General features: G+C 51.6%; 1 protein-coding gene across 6 annotated transcripts; it reads left to right on the plus strand.

Annotated features, from left to right (window-relative positions):
* The first annotated feature begins 44 nt into the window (after nucleotides 1-44).
* Nucleotides 45-18255, plus strand: SFXN3 (sideroflexin 3). 6 transcript variants are annotated; one of them, XM_019636355.1, is made up of 12 exons: nucleotides 45-238; nucleotides 1165-1339; nucleotides 2547-2710; nucleotides 3354-3524; nucleotides 3866-3964; nucleotides 4320-4395; nucleotides 4556-4641; nucleotides 4927-5054; nucleotides 5250-5299; nucleotides 6595-6642; nucleotides 17536-17589; nucleotides 18061-18255. In XM_019636355.1, the coding sequence occupies exons 3-12, from the start codon at nucleotides 2550-2552 to the stop codon at nucleotides 18238-18240; spliced, it is 1053 nt and encodes a 350-aa protein (XP_019491900.1). In that variant the 5' UTR covers nucleotides 45-238; nucleotides 1165-1339; nucleotides 2547-2549; the 3' UTR covers nucleotides 18241-18255. The 6 variants fall into 6 exon arrangements, with proteins under 6 accessions (XP_019491900.1, XP_019491901.1, XP_019491905.1 ...); XM_019636356.1 differs by lacking the exon at nucleotides 45-238 and having other exon boundaries at nucleotides 749-1339; nucleotides 17797-18141; XM_019636359.1 differs by lacking the exons at nucleotides 45-238; nucleotides 18061-18255 and adding an exon at nucleotides 6067-6116 and having other exon boundaries at nucleotides 756-1339; nucleotides 17536-17602.
* The last annotated feature ends 5047 nt before the right edge of the window (nucleotides 18256-23302 follow it).

The following is a 23302-nucleotide window of genomic DNA, read 5'->3' on the forward strand; positions in this document are numbered from 1 at the left end:
CACCTCCCTTGGGCTCCCAGAACAGCCATTTGTCACCTGGGCTGGGGCCACTGGGTTCTACATGCTCCAGTTCGAGTTCCGATGCCCCACCTCGACCTCGAACTTAGGGCGTGGGCCTCTCAGCTTGACTCCCCCTACCGGTTCACCGCAGGGGAGCCCAGAACCGCGTCTTCTCCAGACCAAGCCAGCTAGCTACCAGCGCTCACGGAATTGCCACTGGTCCGCGGTCACCCCTGAGGTCTCAGTGAGGGAATGCCACCTGGGCAGAGCAGGGCGTGAGCCTGCAGTGGGCGGGCGCCTGGGTGTGCGGCAGGCGTGCTCTGTACTGTGACTGGGAGAGTGTGTTGTGAGTGTGTGTGTGTGTGTGTGTGTGTGTGTGTGTGTGTGATTGAGCGCTGCCTTCTTCGCATGCATCCTCCTTTTATGTCAGAAAGCGTCTCTCTGTCCACCCAATTACAGAAAGGTCGAAAGGAGGGGCAGCTGGTCCCAGGACACTAGGGGCAGGAAGAACCTTTCTGATCCACCTGCTTGATGCTGACAGAGCTACCTTGAGCCTTCTGCTCTTTCGCCTCCCAGGGCAGGGACTGGGACAGCTGTCTGTGATGCAGGGGTAGGGGTTGGGGGCATAAGGGAACCTGGGACCCAGTGGAGCTAGGGGTTACAGAGAGGAGTAAGGAGGGGTTTGGGGAGGAGGAAAGGGCTGGGGACACAGAAGGGGCACAGGCATGAGCAGAACAGGACTGTGAAGGGGTGTGAATTTAAGGGCTGCGAAAGGAAGGAGCTTGCGGGAAGTGGGGTAGGAGCCCAGGGGGCCAAGTAGGCAAAAGCCACTGCCAAGGCAGCCATCAAGTAAACAAGTCAGGCGGTAATCCGAGTCCTCTGATGGATGGCCCCTCCACGTCGCCTGCCTGAGCCCTGCGCGCTGCGAGCTTTCGCCCTGTACACCTAGACCCCTTGCTGCCCAGGCCGGGTGCCTCCCGAGACCAGCCTGGGGACTGCAAACAAAGGGGGGCAGCAACCGTGGCTCCTCTCCTCCTCTCTCTGGCTGGGGATGAGGCCAGAACCGATCCCGGAGCCGGGATTGGTTCTGGGAGGCAGCCTGGGGCTGGATCCTGCTGGCCAGGGCTGGGGACGTCGCCCCAAAATGACACCCACCGCCCCCAGGTTCTGCCAATCCCTGGGCACGCCGGGCGGAGGCGCCCGGGGAGCCCCCGCCCCTCCTGCTGGTTAGCGTCAGGCGTGACGTTACACGTGATGAGTAGGAGCGCGGGGGCGACGCGCGGAGAGGAAGGCGGGTCTGAGAGCTACAGAGGCCAGGAGCCCAGGAGCCCAGGAAAGTGTGAGTGCTCGGGTGGGATTCTGGGATCAAGCAAGGAAGGGGTTGAGGGCTGGGAGTTGGAGAGGGTGGCCTGCGTTCTCTGTCTTTTCCGGATTCAGAATATTCGTCTGTAGGGAGGGCTTTGGGGCATGAGAAGAGGTTGGTTGGGAAAAGAATGTCAGGGTGGGGCTCTGTGTGGTCACGCATTCAAGTGTCTGCAACTCATGGATGTGGGTTATATGTGGAGTGTGTGCAAGTAACGGTCTTTGTGGGCTGGTGAATGCAGGGTGTGTCCACCCTGTTTTTATGTCTGAGTAGAGCGAATGTGATGGTGTCTTTGTGTGTGGGTATGTGAGTGTGAGTGTGTGAGAGGGGAGGGAGGGTGTGTCTGCCTGTGAGGGAGGAAGTGTGGTTGAAGAGGATTAGTCATTCTGTAGGATTTTGCCCAACCCAGCCAGATGGCTGTTCCAGGCTTTCCTCTCTGTGCTGGGTGGAGGGGAGCACTTGCTGAATCCTGCCCCTTTCTGGAGGCAGGTGGCTCCAGGAGAGGTGGATGGCTGTCTGTGCCAGCCCTGCCCAGTTGGGGAACAAGCAGAGCCTTTGGCCATCCAGTGTGGTTGAACACACACACACACACACACACACACACACACACAGTTGGCATCAGAGTCCCTGTGTTTGAGGTCGGGAATAGATAAGCTCTGGGGTGGCCAAAGAGCTCCTGCTCTCCTCCAATCAGAGTCTAGGGTGTGGGATGGCTTATGCCATCTTCCCAAACAGCCTTGGGAGTTTGTATCCAGGTCTCAGGGCAACAGGGGCCTAAAGCTGACATGAATATGGATGTAGATAGAATGCATATAATATGCATTTTTGTGCATACAGAGCACAAGAGTAGCTGCATGGGATTAGTTGATGCTCATGCATCAACCACACACATATAAACCCTCACTCATGAAAATCTGCATAGGCCAGAGCCCCAGGTCTGTTTTCCTGGGTCTGTACCCCACCCCCAGTCTCCTGCAGTGGCAGCAGGTCCCTGGGCTAGGACATTGCCTAGAAAACAGCTCCTCCCCCCACTGTTGTCTACCTATCTGGAGTCACCTTGAGCTCTAGAAGGAATTGGCAATAGGCCCAGGGACCAGGGCAGGCAAGGACACGAAAGGCTCTCCCAGGTAGAGCCCTTGGACACCCTCCTTGGAGTCCTCTGATTCTGGTCCCTGCCCTGCAGAAAATGGGTGAGTTGCCATTAGATATCAACATCCAGGAACCTCGGTGGGACCAAAGCACTTTCCTGGGTAGAGCCCTGCACTTCTTCACTGTTACTGACCCCCGAAACCTGCTGCTGTCTGGGGCACAGCTGGAAGCTTCCCGGAACATCGTGCAGAACTACAGGTGACCCCTCTTCCCATCTGACCCTGTAATCCAGAGTCTCACTCCCTGCCATTAATACAGAACCTTTTCCACCTGTCTCCCCAAGCTTGAGAATGACCCTGTCCTACCCCTCACTCCCTGGTTTATCTTTTGAAATCATGGACAACTATGGCACAGAGCTTTAGTCCAAAAGATTTTAGGGTGTTTGGGTTTAGGAGGTAGCATTGATACTTATAGGTGGGGGGCTGCTCTGTGCCTCACAAACCCTCTATAGGGACCCATCCCACTGCTGAGCCACCCTCTGCAAGGACAGAGGGTCTCAAAGTTGAGTCTCAAGGAGGTAAGAGGGCATCCCCCTTGTCTCCAGGAGGAAAAACCCTTGCCATTTTTGACCCATTGCAATCCACCATTACCCATGACCCAGGATATGGGCAGAAATACAAGGGCACCCCTATTTGTGTAGCTAGAAGAAAAACAGAAATAGGAGCCCCCTTTCTGGGAAGATTTGATTCTCCCCCAGAGACAAGGAGCTTCTTTATTCTGAGATTGGGGACCAAAGTGCTGGGTCCTCTGCCCAGACTTCCCCTGAGCCATGTGGGCGGGGCTTAGGAAGGCATATCTGCCCCACTAGAATTGCCTGTTTGCTCCCTGCTAACCTCTACAGGGCTGGTGTCGTGACGCCAGGGCTCACCGAAGACCAGCTGTGGAGGGCCAAGTATGTGTATGACTCTGCCTTCCATCCAGACACCGGGGAGAAGGTGGTCCTGATTGGCCGCATGTCAGCCCAGGTGCCCATGAACATGACCATCACTGGCTGCATGCTCACCTTCTACAGGCAGGTCCTATCCCATTTGTCCCCTTCCTGAGCACTCTGCCCAAGCTAGAGTGTAACTTGACATAGATGCTTCCTCCCTGGGCCATTGTGGACAGAGAATGGTGGGTGTGTGAGAGCTTGTGTTAGAATCCCTTCCATCCCTCAGAACTCAGCCCTGAAACTCCTCCCACCTTAGAGACAGTGAGGGTGTTTGTGTAAATGGGGAGGGTCATGCAGGAGTCACCAGAGCAAGATCTAGAGTCACTCCTGAAGGTCTGGGAATAACCTTTGGGGTTTCATTATTGGGATCCATGGATGAGGGACACTAGAGAAAGCAGAAGTAAGTGTCTTTGTTTCCTCAGGAAGACCCCAACTGTGGTGTTCTGGCAGTGGGTGAATCAGTCCTTCAATGCTGTCGTTAACTACTCCAACCGCAGTGGCGATGCTCCCATCACCGTGGGGTGAGAGTCATCCCCGAAGACTCTTCTCCGGGCCCACCATTGCTCTTTGCTGTGTGAGCCTGTTCCCCCACTGCCCACGCAGCCGGTGGCTCCATGCCCTCCTCTCAGCCTGTCCTTCCCCACTTTCCTGGCCTGAGCTTATGGGGCCCTCTTGTGTATGCTTTGGGGGGCCCACTCTTCTTCAAGGGGAGTGGGGCTTCCGGACAAATCTCCACTGGAGCCCGGGAGGCGTTTCTCTGCAATGAGGCCACTTTTCCACACCTCATATGTTGAAGATTTCACATGTCCCTGAAGGAAAGAACCACATGCTGGACTGCTTACCTCCCCCCTTGTGTTGTGGCTTTTCCACCCATAGGCAGCTGGGAACAGCTTACGTGAGTGCCACCACTGGGGCTGTGGCCACAGCCCTGGGTCTCAAATCCCTCACCAAGGTAAATGCCCCCATCCCACTGGTCCCCAGTCATCCTTTATCCACCTCCTTCTTCTCCATCACCACTCCATCCCAACCTGCAGACTCCCCATATGTCTCCCCAAAGTTCTTCACCACCCAGTTGCCCTCAGGGCCACTAAATGATATCTTTCCTCCCCCAGCACCTACCCCCCCTGGTTGGCAGATTTGTGCCCTTTGCAGCTGTGGCAGCTGCAAACTGCATCAACATCCCTCTGATGAGGCAGAGGTGAGTGGCCCCGACTCCGGGCATGTGTTCTCCCACTGTGCATGTGGGCAGACCGTCCAGCCGTGCAGACCATCCAGCCGTGCAGACCAGCCAGAGTGGGGACCATGCTCTTCTTCCCTGAGCATGAGCTGCTGGGCCCAGTCTCAGTCTGATGCTGGGAACTGGGGTGGGAGAATGAGCCTTTGAATCTAGGACGTCTGAGGGGTCCCCAGGGAATAGCTGCCTGCGAGCATTTCGGATAGGATTTGGGGCCTCGGATCTGACTCCCCTCACTTCCATTTTCAGGGAGCTACAGGTGGGCATCCCGGTGACTGACGAGGCAGGTCAGAGGCTTGGCCACTCGGTGACCGCGGCCAAACAGGGAATCTTCCAGGTGGTGATATCAAGAATCTGCATGGCGATTCCTGCCATGGGTGAGGCAGGGGTGGGGCACAGGAGGCTTTGAGAGAAAGGGGTACAGTTCTTCAGGGGTTTTGAGGACTCTGGGGGCCATAAGACTCCAGGGGGAAGTGGGAGGGACTGTGAAGGGGGATTCCCCCTTCCTTAGGGTCCCAACTGTCATGCCACTAACTCCCTCCCTCCCTGCCCTCCCCTCTCCTCCCCTTCAGCTATTCCCCCTGTGATCATGGACACTTTGGAGAAGAAAGACTTCCTGAAGGTAGGTCACTCTCACCTCTTCTATCCTGGAATTAGTGGTTATTGGGAGCAGAAGTAAGTCCCCAACCCCAACCCCAACCCCTTCTCCAGCCTGACTTGAGTCTAAGACTTGCCACTTGTTTGCCCCACTCCTGTGCTGCGCCCTTTACCTTTCTTCATTCAGCAAGAATAAATTGGTTTGGGGTGAAGGAACATTGAGGGAACAGGATGAGAAGAAAAGGAAAGACAAGAAATGATTTCTATCCTAAAGGGAACTGGTGTCACACCGGAGACCTCTGACACACACCAGGGACAGACTATAAATTTTTATTGAACACCAACTATGCACATTGGAGGAACCAGAATGGTGGTCCCTGTGGCTGGACCAAATCGAGCAGGGTATGCAGAGCAGGAAATGTATTTGGAAAGGGACAAATTCATGCCACTGGGACAGGAGGAAGTGAGTGGAGGGTCAGAGGAGGGAGGCTTCCTGAAGAAAGCAGCTCCCGGAGAAAGCGAGGGAAGAGAAAGAATGGCAAGGAGTGGCATGGGAACCAATTCTGAGAGACCAGAATGGGTGATGGGACACTAGGGAGGGTGTCAGCAAACAGGCCTGGCTGGAGGAGAAGGTGGTGATCTGGAGATGCCAACCCTGTTATGGTCTTGAGAGAAAGAAAAGGGCCACGTGTCAGAGGTTCACAGGCAGGTCTAATAGGATAGAGCTGTGGTGGGTGAGATGGGGTCGGGGTAGGGAACACGTGCCATTCCATTGTCTCTGCCTCCCTACAGCGCCGTGCCTGGCTGGGGGCACCCCTGCAGGTGGGACTGGTGGGCTTCTGGTAAGTGTGCAGGGAGTTAGCTAGGGTGTGTAGAAGTGCCTTTTCCATGGGGGATGTGGGCGGGTATTTATTGCTTTTAAGATGTTTACATACATCATTCAGTCACACATTGAGTAGGTAGGGTTCTTGGGCACACATAGGGCATACTGTGTGTGTTAGGGGGTGATCCCTGTCCTTGAAGGTCAAGAGTATAGTTGAAGGGGTTCCAGGCTTCCATCTATAAGAGGAAACCATGAAAATTTACCTTTTTGTACCATCCAGGAGTTTCATGCACATTGAATTCCTGATTGTCTCACTCGCTGGCTGTGGAGCTCTGAGTCACTATTCTGGAGGTTCTTTCCTCAGCCAGAACCTAATGCCACTGTTGACTTGAATCAGTCTCCACCCCTAGGGACAGTCTCCAGAAATGGGGTGGGGGGCAGGAAGGGAACACCTTAGGTCAAAGCTTCACAAACCTTTCCAACATTCTTCTCCCCAGCCTGGTATTTGCCACCCCCCTGTGCTGTGCCCTGTTCCCCCAGAGAAGGTAAGTGCTGCCCCCTGCCCCAGGCTTGGCTCCCGTCATCACATCTCTGGAACCAGCTGACCTTAGGGTTCTGGGAAGAAGCCTGCCAGATACTCAGCTTATACTGGGGGCGGGGGAATGACAGTGATCTGGGCCTTCTGGTCTTCAATGGAGAAGACTCTTCAGCTTGAGAAGAGGAAGGATTAGGGATCCTTTAGCCTGACGGGGGTTGGGTTCAGGGGACACTCAGCCTGCCTGTGCTGTTCTGTTGCAGTTCGATACATGTGAGCAGGCTGGAGCCGGAGCTGAGAGCTCAGATCCATCAGCAAAACCCCAGCATGGAAGTGGTTTACTACAACAAGGGGCTCTGAGGGAGGGTCCTCCCTGGCTTCTCCCTCACCTCCTTATGCTGCTGCATTAATGGAGCCTTGCCATCCTGCCACTTTCTCTTCTGCCTGGTACTGGGCAGGGGGCTTGGTAGGGAGCAGCGATCGAGACCAGTAATCCATTAGGCTGGGGAAGGTACCCTTATAAGCCTTTTTCTCTCCTCTCTGTTTTCAAAGAATAGGGTCACGTAATCTCTCCTGTGCTAGTGTGTCCACTTATGTACATATGCGATATGTGTGTGTACATGCTGTCCTGGAAGCTAGGAGCAGGCATGCTGTCCTGGGATGTCCTGATAGCTGACTTCTCCTCTTGGCCTCCTGCCACCTGCCAGCCAGCCAGCCAGGCCACAGAACTTCCTTGCCTAAACAGTTTCACTCGCCAAGTCATGTCTGACAGTACCTTACCCCTTCTGGACACAGGAAGAGCCCCAGGATCTCAGGACAGACTGAGGGACACTAGCAGACAAACTGGGCTGAATCCTTCGGATTTCTGCTTCCTGGCTCCCAAAGCTGACTCAGGAACTGGCAGAGGAAGACATGTCAGGCTAAGGGAGGCAGGGGTCTTATACCATCCCCCACATCCTGGACTACATCATTTCCTCTTCTCTACCAAAGCAAAGGGGTGTCAGTATCCTGCACTGCTCTTGCTATCCCCCCACCCCACCCCCCACCCCCGCAGTCCCACACTGCAATGTGGGCATCTTAAGGCGCAATCCTAGGAGTTCTTGGTCTGCTCTGACAGCATAACCTCAAATCTAAACTCCAATCCTCTCTCTCAATTAAAAAGCCACAAAGGCAGAGAAGCATTCCCCTTTAAGAGCTCCCACTGCAGCCTCTTACAGAGGGACTCAGCTATGGGAACAGTGCTTAAACTCCACAGGTATCCAAGTGGGTGTAACCAGTACATCCTCAAGGGCAACTAGGCCCCAAGGGTACAATCTTAAGACAGGGAATTTTGTGTTCCATTGACCCTTGTTACACATTCAGCAGAATCCCCACCTTAGCTCTTTCTGTTTCTTGAGGCTTGGCCCTGCTCCCAGCATAGTCCCCACCCCCAAGAGGAGAAGGGGCCCAGGTATCAGCATCTGGTCCAAAGGAGAGGTGAGCTTGGGGATGGAGTATGTGCTGGTAAGCTCACAGAGTGCAGAGCTGGACCTTGACTCCAACTCCCATGACTTCTGGCTGGAGCGGTAGAATTGAAGGCCCCCACAGGGATCCTCTCAGAGTCCTTTTCTGCTCACCCAACCAACCGCCACCAGTAGTAAAAGCTATGATGCCATTGTTAATCAATAAACTGAAAATCTGTCTACTTTTTTATCTTCACTGGATTCCATGTCCTGAGTGCCTAGGAATAATAGCCTAATGCCTGTGGCCTTCCCTTCTCTCCTCACAAAGTCCAGGTCTTAGTCTCTTCTCTCCCCTTCTGTAGGGAGCCTCAGCTCCCAGCAGAGGGCGCTCTGAGATTAGAAAATCAGTCTTCCATCAGCACCCTGAGTATTAAAGTAGAGGGGATGTAGGCAGATGCTTCCACTTTCTATTCCCTCAGCTGATGGAGTCCTGGCTTCATTTCCTTCACGAGGTGGGAGGGGGCTGATCACGTACCTACATACCTACTCAGGCTCTGGGCTTCTTGGTTCCTTTCGGGCATTTGACATGTGGTGGTGGCCTCTGGTCCCCAGGGAGGCCTCTGTATAGAAGAAGTCTAAAGAGCTAAGGACTACCCCTTCATCAGAGAGAAGTTGTTAGGGCACCAACACACCCTCCACACCCCTCTATGCCCCCATTGCTATAACACAGAAACAAGTCTGGCAGGGACCATTTGCCACTTAACACCCCTTCCCCTATTCCAGAGTCCTCTACTCTGTCTACAGCTTATGTAAATGCCTCCCCACCCTTTTTTTTTGTTCTGGAAAAGCTTAGGCCAAAAGTTCACGCCTATGTACAGCTAATGAGAGCTACTATTAAATAGTTTATAGTTGCCTGTCACCCTAAGTCTTGGCTTAGGAAGATTCAAAAGAATAAATATGAATGAATCTATAATAAAATTAATTCCCTACTCCCTGCAGGAAATACCTCTCATCTCCCTTTGTTTAGCCCAAAGCTCTCACACTAGGTGATGGGGAGGAATCTTTAGGGCTGAATGGTCCCATAGCAGCCTGAAGTGAACCTACTACTTTGGCCTGGGCTCGCTCACTCCTCTTGGGAAGTAGAAGCTGTGTAAGCAGTGGTAGTGGCAGTGACACCAGCTACTGTGTACTGAGTCCTACTATGTGATGCCAGATTTAATGAAGCAAAGTGCTTTAAGTCCATTATTACTTTTGATCTTCACAACCACTCCTGTGAGACCAAACATGTTATGTTCATTCTTAGCAAAGACACAGACTTAAAGACATTAAGAAATTTGCCCACAGCTACACAACTAGGAGGTAGTGGAGTCAGGATTCAAGCCCTGTGTGACTGAAGCCACTATGCCATGCTTCTTCCTCGCCTGCCAGCTGCCAGCCAAACGTGAAGTCATTTTCCTAGTCCCTTTGACATTCCAGGCTGGCAAAACTGACAGGCCCACAAGTGTTCACAGACCTTTCTACAAAAGCTGCTGAAGAGTGTCCACGCTTGGGGGTTTATAGCGGAAGGGGTAAAAGCAAAGATTCCCATTCTTGATGACATAGAAAACCAGTTTCATTTCTATCCTCTTCTGCCAGTCTGGACTAGCTGTCCTGGGATGTCCTGATCTGGCTTCTCTTGGCCTCCTGCCACCTGCCAGCCAGCCAGGCCAGAGAACTTCCTTGCCTCAACAGTTCTACTTGCCAAGTCATGGCCGACGGCACCTTACCCCTTCTGGACACAGGAGGAGCCCCAGGATCTCAGGACAGACTGAGGGACACTGGAGCCCTGGGTCAACGCTTGAAACCTCTTTCTGCAGTTACACCTTTGACCTTTGGTAATCGTCTTGCAAAGAGGCCTTGCACTTTTACTGGAAAATCTGTGTAAGATAAACCCACCTGGGGAGTGAGGTGCAGGAAACTCTGTAAAACAAAGCCATTAAGAACATTTTATAACCGAAGTATCTGTGCTTCGCAGAGAACACTAAACCATGTCAAAGAGGAGACTGGCCGGGGCATCAGTGGACCAGTTAGGAAGGAATGCTTTCCTGCCATCTTTCCTTCCTATTTCCATACCAGCTCCTCAAAGCAAAAAAAATAGCTTTAGGCTAACTTCACTGGCTCCCTAGAGGCAAATCCTAGCCAAGTACGGTTTCCAAACTGCCTTCACATACTTAGACTTTTTCTTGGAAGTCAGCATTTGGGCAGAGGTAGCACTTTTCTCACTGGAAAGTCGTCTGCCCCGTTCTTGGGCCTCCTGTTTTCCTCCTAGTGTTCCAGACTCCAGGAAACTTTTCTGGTACCCTGCATCTGTATCCTTGGCCTCCCTCCTGTGTTTTCTTCCCCTAGCCTGGCCTCATCTACTTCAGAGCTTCCACCCGGCCCATTATTAAGAAAGACCACAACCCTCCCTCTCTCTCAGCCCAGAGTCTAAGGAGAAAAACGGCTTGGGTCTGGAGCGCTGGCTTAGCCTAGCTATAGGAAGGGGGCCATGTATCTGCTCTTTTCCCGGGTCACTGGGACTGAGGCCGGCATCTTAGGGACAGGTTAGTCCCTAATAGTTAGGACCAGCTTCAGCTCTGGCCCTGTGGGTTCATGCCAGACTAGCCTAGTCCCGCCGGATCCGGTGCCCTACGGGTCAGAGCCAAGCCGCCCCCCACCCCCACTCCCTCATTTCCTCCCAGTCAAGCTTGTCAGTCTCAAACCAGCCCCACTCCGGGATTCTGTCAGTCACAGGCAAGCCACGCCCCTGTGGGATGTAGCCAGTCAGGAGCATGGTCTCTGTCAGTCAGTTAGGCTCGGCTCCACCTTCTTCCGATTCCCTGGCAACAGCTTCAGTGCCGCCGGCCTGAAATACAATTCTTCTTCCCTACCGAAGCCTGGAACCTATGTCTCAGATTCGCTTCCTGGGTGAGCTCGGTCCTGGACCGCTAAATCTGCCAAGTCCCCTTCGTCCTTTCCAGTTTCTAAGCCCATGAGCGCCTCTGTGCCCGCCCTTTGACTTCCTACCCGGAAATCCGCGGGGTTTTCGAGGAATCATGCGAGGCCTCTCCTGGGTCCCAAGCCCTGATTTTTTCAGCGGCCTTCGGAGCTATTGGCCCTGCCTTTTGCGCGGTTTGCCCTTCGCCCTCTCTCCGCCCTTGCATCCCTGGTTCAGGAAACATTTACTTAACTCTGCTAAGAGTGGCTCTGTGCCAGACTCTGGGTAGAAATAGCCTATTGGGTGAACAGAGTCCCTTTTCCAGGGACACAGCCTGTGCCCAGCAGTCATTAAGGCGTCTCTCCAGTCCCCGCTTCGGCAGTCTCTCCGCATGTTGCAGTGATCTCAGGTCCTCAGAATTTCCGCAAGAAATTGTGGCGGAATCTTGACCCAGTTGGATCATTTCCCACAAGGGAGCTTCCTGAGCTGCTCCCTTCTCTCTTGCTATAAACACACATCTTTTTCCTTTTTGGCATCCCCAGCACAGGCTGCCAGAGGGACAACTGCACCGTCAGCTTGGAGCCACAGCCTCCTCCAGGTTCCTCCCAATCTTCTTAGATCAATTAGATTTTGCAACTGAATAACCGCCAGGAGAATGTGGCAGGAACCCCGTATAGTTTGGGCTATACACACTTCTTCCTCCTTGGCCCCATGCATCCAGTAGGAAAATAACACATGCCTGTAACAAGCAACAAGCAGCTCCTTCAGAGTGAAATGTTTGCTCATGGAGCAACAGTTTGCTATGTTAATCTATAAATTAACCAATAAACCACCTATGTTATTTTCTGACTGAAGACCTCTCCTCTATCACCCGCAAGTCCTCAATCAATTGACAACTTTAATTTTAGTCATTCATTCATTCATTTATGGGTGTGTAATGATAACAACTGTATTCTTTCTCACCACACTCTGCTAAACTTGCTTTGTAGAAATTGATAACTTTTATTTCCCAGAAGGAGCACTTCTGGTTTGGTTTTAATTGAAGTTATTTTGTGGAAAACAGCAGAGAATAATTGTGCCTAGCTTCAGTACATAGGGGGTGTATTTGGAAGGATTTGTCTGTTGCTCTAAGACCCAACTTAATTGTCAGAGCTGGTATCTAGGAACAAGCTTCACTTTGCCTAGGGGACTTTTCAAGCTACGTTACCCTCAAGATTCTGATATGCCTCTGTGGGAGGACATGTTCCCCCATTCTACAGGCTGTAATTCACTAAGGCTGCCTGCCATTGTTTCTGTTGTGAATATGTCATGTTTTCTTAGGTTTGTTGAAGAGTAAAATAAATTGAAAACCACTGTGATACTGACCTTACCTAGGACCAACATATGAGTCGGGTTTAGGGCATCTTTGGATTCCACATTCATTTATTTAGCAAATATGTATTGAGTACCTACTGTGGATCAGGCGCTATTATAGATGCTATGGGCACATAAAAGTGAAGATATGAGTTGTTGTTTAATGGGTATAGAGTTTCAGATGTGCAAGATGAGAAAGTTACAGAGATCTGTTTCACAATGTGAATAGAAGGATGACAAGTTTGTGAACTTGTTGCAACAATGTTGCTAACTTTTTTTGATATCAGAGGTATTATTCATTATGAATTTGTACCAACTGGACAAACAGTTAACCAAGTTTACCATTTGGAAGTGCTGAAAAGGCTGCATGAAAAAGTTAGATGACCTGAACTTTTCACCAACAATTCATGAATTCATGGCTCTTGCATCACGACAATGCACCAGCTCACATGGCACTGTCTGTGAAGGAGTTTTTAGCCAGTAAACAAATAACTGTATTGGAATACCCTCCCTACTCATCTGATCTGGCCCCCAATGACTTCTTCCTGTACCCGAAGATAAAGAAAACATTGAAAGAAAGACATTTTGATGACATTTAGGACATTAAGGGTAATATGATGACAGCTCTGATGGCCATTCCAGAAAAAGAGCTCCAAAATTGCTTTGAAGGGTGGATTAGGCGCTGGTGTCAGTGCATAGCTTCCCAAGGGGAGTACTTCGAAGGTGATTGTAATGATATTCAGCAATGAGGTATGTAGCACTTTTTCTAGGATGAATTCACGAACTTAATTGTAAGACCTTCGTATGTCCCTACATAGGATGGCCAGCAAAAAAGCTCAGCCCTTCCTCTTCTGTGTCTCTCCAGGAGTCCCAAATGCAAAGGGGCGAGGGAGAGAGTGTCTCACATGTAATCAGAGCCACTGTTTCCAACTCTGTTGTCTGTCTGCTTCCCTGCACATGCCAATGCCTTTTCCCTTTGACAGTTCCCTGTGGTACTGATCTACCCTCCACCTCTGCAGTTTCTTGGGGCTGGCACTGAGCTGCCATCATTTAAGGCATGCTGGAAAGGAGACACATTCACCTTATTCTTATCCAGTTCCTATCGAGGTGGTCCCACAACAGTTGCTTGGGCCTCTGGTGATATAGTTTCATTTTCATGACCTCCTTTCCAAGGCACCAAAGCACAGTGGGGGTGGGGAGTAGTGCTGGGTAGTGGTGATGTAAGATTAAGCATCTCCCTACAATAAACATGGAAGCATTGCTTTTAATGATACTCAAGCCTTTTGCTGAGTCTGGTTCATCCTGCTGGACTTCTTCATCACTGCTAGTGATTTTCTGCAAGCTGGTTTCCAACACCTGACCCTCCAGGTTGTCAGACTCCCTTGCTTATATCTAGTCCCTGAGTTGTGGGTAAGATTCAAATTCTTTTCCTTTGGCCAAATCAGATGACCTCTATTCAGTTGTCCCAAATATTCCAAGACCTCTAAGGAGACTTGTTGTGAAAGGAAAACAGGCAGACTCCCTAAATATGCAGTTTCCAAACTGTGAACTGAGGCACCCCAGAGTGCCACAATGAACTCACAGGACATTTTAAGTTTTTGAGAGGAACCCAACCCAGCAATACTTGACATGTGTTGGACACTGCACAAACTACTGTGAGCTCAAGCTCACAGTTTCAAAATTAGATTGTGGTACATTACTTTTAAAGTCTTTGCAAAACTAGGTTTTTGATGGTTTCTGTGACAAAAAAGCAAGAACTGCACAGAAGTCATTGTGGAACAGGAAACAGGTGTGGCAGTATCCAGGCTGATTCCAAGTTTTGAAAAGTTATACAGAGCCCAGCAGGCACACACATCCCATTAGTAAGTAAAGGACGTTAAGAATGCCATAAAAATATTCTTTATTTCTTCCAGTTTATGTGTATTAGTTTTTCGTTTTTTTTAAAGGGGAATTGGCGGAGGGGGACAGTGTTGGGGAGTGAGGAAAGGGGAACAGACAAGTTGCTGTCCTTTTGTTCTTCAGTCTAGTTGTGGAGGACGTCGCTTCACTGGCCCATGTTGGTATTATATTTGCGCTCTTCCCGTGTGAGGTAGTCGCTCGCCGACCATTGGACAGCCGCTCACAGCGGCTCACGGCAGCTCACGAAAGCTCGTGCCTGCTGCCAGCCAGCCCCACTGCAGCCTGTGTTGTCGCCGATGACTCACAAACAATCCCAGCTACAGGTCCAGCTGTTGTTCACCATCTTAGCTGTAGAGGGCACAGCGTCACTGGCCCTCATGTGGGATCTGAACCAGGGCCCTGATGCTCAGAGCTGCTGTCCCAAGCCAACTCCTAAGCAAGGTGCCACTCACCCAACCCTGTGTATTAGTTTTTAAAACAGCTACAAAGGCATTGAGACATAACTTATTAAGTTGTTTGGACTGAAGTACTTAAAGGGAACTGTTAGATATTTCTTTTGGCCTAGGGTGCTGTGACAAAATTACTGAAAAACTAAGGGTTCCATGAATGTAGAAAGTTTGGGGGCCAGCCGAGTGGTGCGTTGGTTAAGAGCTGGCTTGGAATGCCAGAGGGCCCCGGTTCGGATCCCACATATGAGGGCCAGTGATGCTGCCCTCTGCAGCTAAGATGCTGAATGGCAGCTTCACCTGGATCTGGGATGCCAAGAGTCCTTGGCAGTGATGGCGTAGGCTGCAAGCCCCTGCTGCAGTGGGTTGCCATGGGCTACCGTGTGTAGCCAGCAGCCAGCGTGAGCAACCAGCAGCCGCAGTGAGTGGCAGTCCAGAAGCCGGCGACTGATCTGCCTCGCCCCAGAAGAGCGCAGTGATGGTGTCAGCTCAGGCCAGTGAAGCAACATCCTCCACAACTAGACTGAAGAACAGAAAGGATAGCAACTTATCTGTTCCCCTCCCCCAATTCCCCAATAAAAATCTTTTTTTAAAAAAGTTTGGGATTCCTTGAATAAATGAATGAAGGAAAAAATGAAGGAGTAAGGGAACAGCTCTGGGTTGTATTTGGGTCTCAGACCTGCCCCCTGTAAACTCACCAGGTACTATGTAGGAAATTTTCTCTTATTAAATTCTTAATTATTCATTCCTTCTGGGAAGTTATAATCTTCCAGAGATTGTAACCTTCAGTGATCCAGGTTGTTCATTATATGGTCTGAGGGTGGTAGAGTCCTTAGGGACTGGGAATGGTGGTGGTAGATTGGAAGCCAGAGCAGAATTAGCCAGTCCAAATCAGAAGATCAGAAGCGAAGGCGAGAATGAAGGCTGAGAACAGTGGGCTCCCTTCCTGCCTGGCTCTGCTCTACATCTCAGGCTGGGCCACACAAGGGAGCCCAGTCTCCTTAGAAAACGAAGATTTGCCCCACACTGCGCCCCCTCGAGGCCGTACTGGGTTTGTTGCTTGGGATCGAAGCCACTGGAAATCTGGGGTCCTTTGCGCCCCCATCCCGTGGAAGGGAAGGATGGCCGCCGCTGGGGGCCCCACACAGATCTACTCTTCTCCCCCCCCCCGTTCCCTCCCGCATCCTCAGGTGACTGGCGGGCGCCTACCCGGCGCTAAGACGATTGAAGCGGCGGGTCCCTAGCTCCCGGGCTCATACATTAAAGATGCGGAGGCGCCGGGACTGCGGTGCCACAAACATGAAGACAAATTTTAATCCCGAGCGAGAAGATGCCGGGAGATGGGGGGCGCGGGAGAAAAATGAATTAGGTTTTTATTATGTGTTTTATTATGCTGTAATTGAACAGGATTAGGTGAGAATACAATATATCTCTGATGTTGTTGGAAGGGGGAGGGAGATGAAAGAGAGGCTGACGGCGGGCGAGAGACAGCGGAGCCCGCCGAGAAGCGGGGGCTCCAGGACGCAGTGGATCCCAGGGGAAGGGGGAGGCGCGGCGCCGACCCGGCACCAACCCCCGCCGCAGGCAGTTTGGGCCAGGATTGCGGGGGGGGGCGAGGGGGATGCATTGGGAGGGCCGAGTTCGTAACAGGTCCTGCTTGCTTATGCTGGAGGAGGGGACGATCTTGAAAGTTGGAAAGGGCTGGGGGCTCACAAGCCCTCTCCAGAAGGGAAACCGAGTCGCATAGCGGGGAGGGGAGCGGCTATGAAAAGACAGGACGCTCTGGAGTTACTGGGGTCCCGTAGGCCCACGAAGTCACATTTGTTCCAAAAATCTACCCCCTCTACATACGTCGGGCACAAGCCTTGTAAGTCAACAAACATCGAAGCGCCCGCTTTGCGCCGTCGCTTATTACAGGGTGACCGGGGCTCTCAGGCATTCCCCCTCTCCGCCCAGCTCTTGTCACCTCTGAAAAGATTCACATAGATGCAGGTCTAACCCAGCATCCCTTCCCCAGCACTGCGCCCCCAGGAGGCTTCCTCCGGTAAAGGGCGCCTTGGTGAGCCCCCGAGCTGGGCTGTCAGGGCGGGAGTGAGCGAACCGTCCTCTGGCTCCTGGAACCGCCTCCCTCCCCGGAGCCCGCTTCTCCGTCCGCCCCAGCCCGGCAGCTTCATTAAGGGCCGCCGCAGGCTCCGCTTCTCACCTGCTGCCGCGCCCCTCGCCCCCCGCCAGGGACCCGCTCCTGGCGGTGATGAAGAGGCCCATTAGCCGCTTCTACCTTTAGGGCGGACTGGGCCGCTCTCCCCACCTCCCAATTAGGACATTAGAAACCGTCAACCAAGATTAATAGTTGCCCGGCTCCGGGGCAGGGAGATGAGCCCAGATATCGCTGCAGAGCCTCTCACTCCGCGTGGGCCAACCTGGTGCGGGCCGGGCGTACCAACCACCTGCCGCCGCCATGCCTTCCTCCGCCTCATTTTCCAGTCTTCAGGCGCACCTGAGGCTCCCAGGTGAGACCCACAATGGTGTCGGGAGTGTAGGAGAGATGGGAATCTTATTCCCTATTGGGTCTCAGACCCGGGCCTGCTCCAAAGCAAGTCGAGTGAGGAAAGTTCGCCCCCTCCAGGGAGCTCTCCCATTTCCCCCACGGACTCGATAGAAGGACTTCTGATCTTTAAATGAGGGACTGACCACTGCTTTCTCCCCCAAGTCAGTTCTCTTAGTCTCACTCATTGCTCCCTGGCTTTTACCTTTATTTGTGATTGTATCATTGATGCCTGTTTCTCCCACTGGACTGTGGGCTCCAGGGGGAAGAGACCACCATTTTGCTCACCATGGGCTTTGCAGCGACTTCGGTAATTGTGAGTTGAATGAATAAGTGGGCAACAAGCTTGTTCCCTGGTTTGTTTGTTTGTTTGTTTGTTTGTTTTTTTATTGAAACACCTGCTTCCTGTGCTAGCTTCCCCCACCCCTTTCTTAGCACCCTCCTAGCACATGCATTCGTATCATAATTGTAACTTATTAATTATTTCTGTGAGTATCAGTTTGATGTCTTCTCCCCCTTGAAGCCAGAAGTTCCAGGAAGGTGGGCAAGGGCTCGGCACACACTGCATTCCGCCTACCAGCCCCGAGCTCAGCACTTAGTGGGACAGATCACAGTTGTTGAGGGCTCAGAAACTCAACAAGAGCTTAGAGCTCTTGCAACCCCATTCTGTTGAGGACTTCATGGCCTGGAGAGGCAGATGACTTGCCTGAGGTCACACAGTCAGCTAGAAGCAAAGCCAGGAGGAAAAGAACTTTTCTCTCCAACACACTTCGATTTTTCTCCAAAGATCACATCATCTGGGACCCAGAGGAATCGCCTTCTGCATTCTGAGGTTTCTACGCCTTGGGGACTGTGTGGGGCTGGCCCAGGTACCTCTTTCTTTGGTGATGGTAGTCACCAAGAAGACAGACTTTCACTCTCTCTACAAGGGTTTGAGGCCCAGGGGTGTCCTATACTGTGTCAATAGGAGTAAATTTTTTCCATTAAGTTTCAACTTTAGTTTCTCTTCCTTGGATGTAAAACTAGGCGAGCCCCACCTCTCCAGCCCTGCCTGGAAGGACATGAACTTTCTGATTTCTCCTCCACCACCTCCATGCCTTCCAGTAGCATCAGGGAGAAATAATGATTTGGGAGCAAAAAAAAAAAAAAGTGAGGGGAACTACAAAGGAAATGCTAAGTCCGAGAGAGTGGGGGCCTGAACTCTTCCTCCACTTCATTACACCCCTGGTGTCACCTCTCTAGAACCCACTTACTCTAGGGGGTAAGGGGCAGGACTGGGTTTGGGGGTAATAAGATCGATACTTCACTGGGTTTTGATGACCGCAGGCTTTCACCTTGCAGATAATGGGGTGAGCGGCGGTAAACTCTCACTGACAGAGCGGGCTCCCCCGGCCTTAATGAGATAATCAATACTTGTTCTCGGCTTAATTTCCATCTAATTGCTCTTTAACGACGCCGGATAATGGGCCGCCTCCTGTGAGGAGAGAGCTGGCTGGGAATCCGACCTGCCTCGGACTCCCGCCTCTCCTCCCAGGGCGGGGTGCCCTCGCGCAGGTGGGATGCGGGAGTATCATGCTCCCGGGAGGAGCCTGAGCTCCCTCCGCCGGCCTCCTCATGCCGCACCGCCACCTGCCCGCGGCGTTCTCGGCCCCGCTCCAGGCCTTGAATTCAGGATCCCAGATAAGGCACAGGGGTTGAGCTCCGGGCCGCCCATCTGACTGAGCCGCGGAACCGCGCGGTGCCCTTGTCCCCTGACGGCGCCTCATGCTCCCTGCTATCTACACGGCCAGGGAAGTCGCATCTGAGTCCCTGGGCCGAGGTGAAGGGACTCTGGACAAGCCCTTTCCTCCTTTCCCTTTTCACTGCGCTGCGCAGGGCGGTGGCTCTGAGGCCTTAGGTCAATTGCTGTGTTTCTGAACCTAAGAAGGGCTCCAATCATATTTTCCCCTGTGAGGTAGCTGGGCTGCCTCACCACAGACCCTCCAGCAAGGAGAGGAGAGAGGCAAGAATGAGGAAAACTGGGGTGGGACACCTCAGCCTCATGGCTCAGAGGCTTACATGACCCCCTAGCTCAGAGAGCCACCTGATTTCCACTCACCACTCCCCCCACCTCAATCACCCAAAGCCAGGAAAGTTCCTGCCAACACCAGCAGCTGATGTTAGCTATAACTACTCTCACCTCCCACCTTCCTGGCTCAGCACTAGGGGCATCCAGAGGTTCTTCCCAAGGCCTCTCAAATGTCCTAGCCTCTGGCCCACCGAGTGGAGCATTGGTTAAGAGCTGGCTTGGGACTCCAGAGGGCCCCAGTTCGGATCCTACTTATGAGGGCCAGTGACACTGCCCTCTGCAGCTAAGATGCTGAACAACAGCTCAACCTGGAGCTGGGCTGCCCTGAGTCGCTGGCTACGGCATAGGCTGCAGCCCCTGCTGCAGTGGGCTGTCATGGGCTACGGTGTGTGGCTGGCAGCCAGCGTGAGCCGCGGTCCAGAAGCCAGAGACTGATCTGCCTTGCCTGGGAAGAGTGCAATGATGGTGCCAACTTGGGCCAGTGAAGCGCCGTCCTCCACAACTAGACTGAAGAACAAAAGGATAGCAACTTGTCTGTTCTCCTTCCCCCAATTCCTCAGCGCTGTTCCCATCCCCCAATTCCCCAATAAAAATCTTTTTTAAAAAAATGTCCTAGCCTCACAGGGGCCAACCCCACAGCTCCAGGGCATCTCTCCTCTTCTCTTGATGCCAACCCTGAAGCACTTTGGCCTCAGGTGACCAGATGCAGTGACCAATGATGTCCCCATCACCTCCCCACGTCTGCAGTCTGGGCACGCAATTACCTGCTTGTCTACAGCTTGGCTCCTGAATCTGGGGGTATTTTTCAAACACCAGCTGCAGTTCTGGCTCCAGGTGCACTGAAGTTAGGCTGACAAAAATACAGTGGTAGTGTCAGGATAGTGTGATGGTTAGAATCAGGCCTTGGACTTGGGCAGCCAGCCCCAGGTTCAAGTCTTGGCTCTGTGGCTTACTGGTCAATGTGATAGGGGAAAACTTACCTACAGATCTGAACCTCAGTTTTCTCATTAAAAAAAATGAGGTTCACCATCTAACCTTTGTAAATCTGAAATAAGCTGATGTATGTAAATCGCTTGTCACAGGGCCTGGCACACTGAAGCCGTTTGATAAGTGTTAGCTATTATTGTTGTTGTTATTGTATGTTAGAGCTGAAGGAATCATATAGTTCAAGGGTCATAAACTCAAAGGCCACAGGAGCAGGCAGGAATCTTAAATGAGGGAGATAAGCCAGCTCAGAACTGTGGTAAGCTGGAGGGTCAGCCCCACTGAAAACAGCAGCCAGTACATCTGCAATTGTTGCTGGACAGACCAGATTCCCGGTTTTTCTTTATTTTAAGAAAATCTGGCAGTACCAGCAACTTAGATATTAGTTCTGACTTTTCTTACCTTCCGTCTCCCTACCTCAGCACTAGGGGCAGCTGAGGGTTCTCCCCAAGGCCTCTCTGAACATCCTGGCTTGATAACTCTGGCCCCCACGTTCTGAATTTTTATATAAAGCTCACACAACTGAAATATTGGCAATTAAGAAAAATTTTAAAACACTGCCAAATACAACATGTCTGAAGGCTGAATTCATCCTTGTTTCTCAGAAGAAACAGGTGCAGATGGGTCATGGCTGCTGGCAAAGCTGACTGGAAGCCTGGATTCTAAGTTAAAATAAGAATTTCTCCTAGAAGGCCCTTCCTACACCGTGGGCCTTTTTAGCTGCCTCCCACCGCAGATGCTGCCCACTCTGCCCACAGTGCCTGGTGGCTGGGCCGGTGTTAGCACTTGGCAGCTCCCAAGACACAAGGCATGGGTCACAGCAGCCTTCTCTCTTATGATTAATCCAAATTCTTTTAAAATGTAGTGGGCAGTGTGACAGCAAATCAAGCCTCAGGACCCTGGATATCTCAACCCCCTAATTTAAAGTTCCATTTTCTACACCTTTCTTTTTTTTTTTAAGATTTTATTGGGGAATTGGGGAAGGGAAACAGACAGGTAGACAAATTGCTGTTTTGTTCTTCAGTCTAGTTGTGGAGGATGTCGCTTCATTGGCCCATGTTGGTATGATAATTGTGCTCTTCCCGGGTGAGGCAATCGGTCACCAGTCATTGGTCGGCTGCTCACAGCAGCTCCCGGTAACTCACACCGGCTACCAGCTGCTCACGCTGGCTGCCAGCCACTCACGTAGCTCACAGCAGCCCACGGCAGCCCACTGCAGCCCCACTGCAGCCTATGCTGTGGCTGGCAACTCACAGCAGCCCAGCTCCAGGTCGAGCTGTTGTTCATCATCTTAGCTGTAGAGGGCGAGCATCACTGGCCCTCAATGTGGGATCCGAACTGCAGCCCTGCTGCTCAGAGCTGGTGCTCCCAAGCGAGCTCTTAACCAACTGAGCCACTCGGCTGGCCCTCTACACATTTCTTGAGTTCAACTTCAGTGTGATTCCACTCAACAATTTCCCCACATAGGTCTCCCCCAATCAAGGGACAGAGCCAGCAGGAGGTTTGCTAGGCAAAGTTCTCCTGATTGCCACTTTGGGTACCTCTCTTCCTATACCTTATCCTTAGTGAAAATGGTAGAGAACTCACAAAGGTATCTGGGGTTTTGTGAGCTAAGCATATCGACATGTAAGTCTTAGGGACTTCTGAGCATGTTCAGAGGTTCATGCTGAGGTTCAGGTTTGTTCTTTCTAGCCCATGTTCTTTCTAACATGTTTTTTGTCTCCCATTACTAAGTTGCCCACACTGAACAGAGGGGGCAGTTGTTCTCTGCTCAGCATTACACTTATCATATTCTGATGCTCTCCTGGAGCCCAGGATTTCCTATGTGGTTGGTTGCCTAAAAGTCAAGGAAGTAGTTCCTGGCTGATTAACACTCCTCTTATTTTCCATTGGCCACTGAGAAAGAATCCCACATTTCTTCCTGGGAGTTCTGAGCATGCACTTCCCAGATTCTTGCTTGCTTTCAGGTAAACAGCCAGCTCAGATGTTAACCTATTGCCTAGCTCCCAACAGAACCCAACACTAAACTCTGTTATGTTTTAAGAACAGAAGTTGAATGTGAGATGTGAGCAAGGATATTGTCACAAACCAATGTAGTTTTGCAATCTACAGTTTTTCCTGGTCCATATGGTCTTGGAGGGTCTCCCAGACAGATGGCTTTCTCCCTTTACAAGGGTTTTCTTAGTTTTGTTTCCCCAGGAAGCAAATCTTGAGACACGGATTGTTTGGGAGGTTATCCCAGAAAACACAACGAGGGAGAAGGGAAGTAAAAGAAGAAAAGCAAAGCAAATAAAGGGTGGTGTATCCATGACTAGGTTACCACTGAGGATAACTGGGGCTCAATTCCACCAGAGCCCTTCTGCAAGACTGGACAGAATACACCTCAGAATTATCCCACTGAAAGGAAAGGAAGCAGGGGTATTTATCCTCCAACTCCTGGCCCTCGTTGGGTATAGCTTGCTCCTAAGTCAACTCTTGCATTTTTAGCCTTCCCTGCTAGCTGAGCTCACTGTAAGGGTTGGAGGATTCCCTCGGGCAGAGGCCCATGAGGTTGTACAGGAACTGTGTGAGGGTAACTTTTGGTGTGGCCAAAGGTAAGTGGGTGGAACATCGCCTGTGTCTGCTACAGGTTGAGACTAGTGTCTCATACTGGCCAGGCCTTGGCCATGTGATGAATTCTTGTTGAGCACATTGCCCAAGCAAAGTCAATCTAATATTTCCCTATGATTTGACATATTTACCCTTTTTCTGGGAGCCATAACTCTGATGCAGGCTGGAGCTGTTTATGGCCTTCTTCCCAGGTTGCTTGGAAGAAAATACCAAAAGTGGATTCATTGGTTTGGATATATTGGTATGATGTTCAGGAGAGAGGTCTGGACCAGAGATAGAAATCTGGGAATCATCTGGACATTATATAAAATAATGGTGGAAGGAATGAGGCATCACTATAGGGGTGTCAGCAGAAAGTTATTTCATT

The sequence above is a fragment of the Hipposideros armiger genome, unplaced genomic scaffold (genome assembly GCF_001890085.2).
Source record: "Hipposideros armiger isolate ML-2016 unplaced genomic scaffold, ASM189008v1 scaffold_28, whole genome shotgun sequence".
Classification (NCBI taxonomy): Eukaryota; Metazoa; Chordata; class Mammalia; order Chiroptera; family Hipposideridae; genus Hipposideros; species Hipposideros armiger.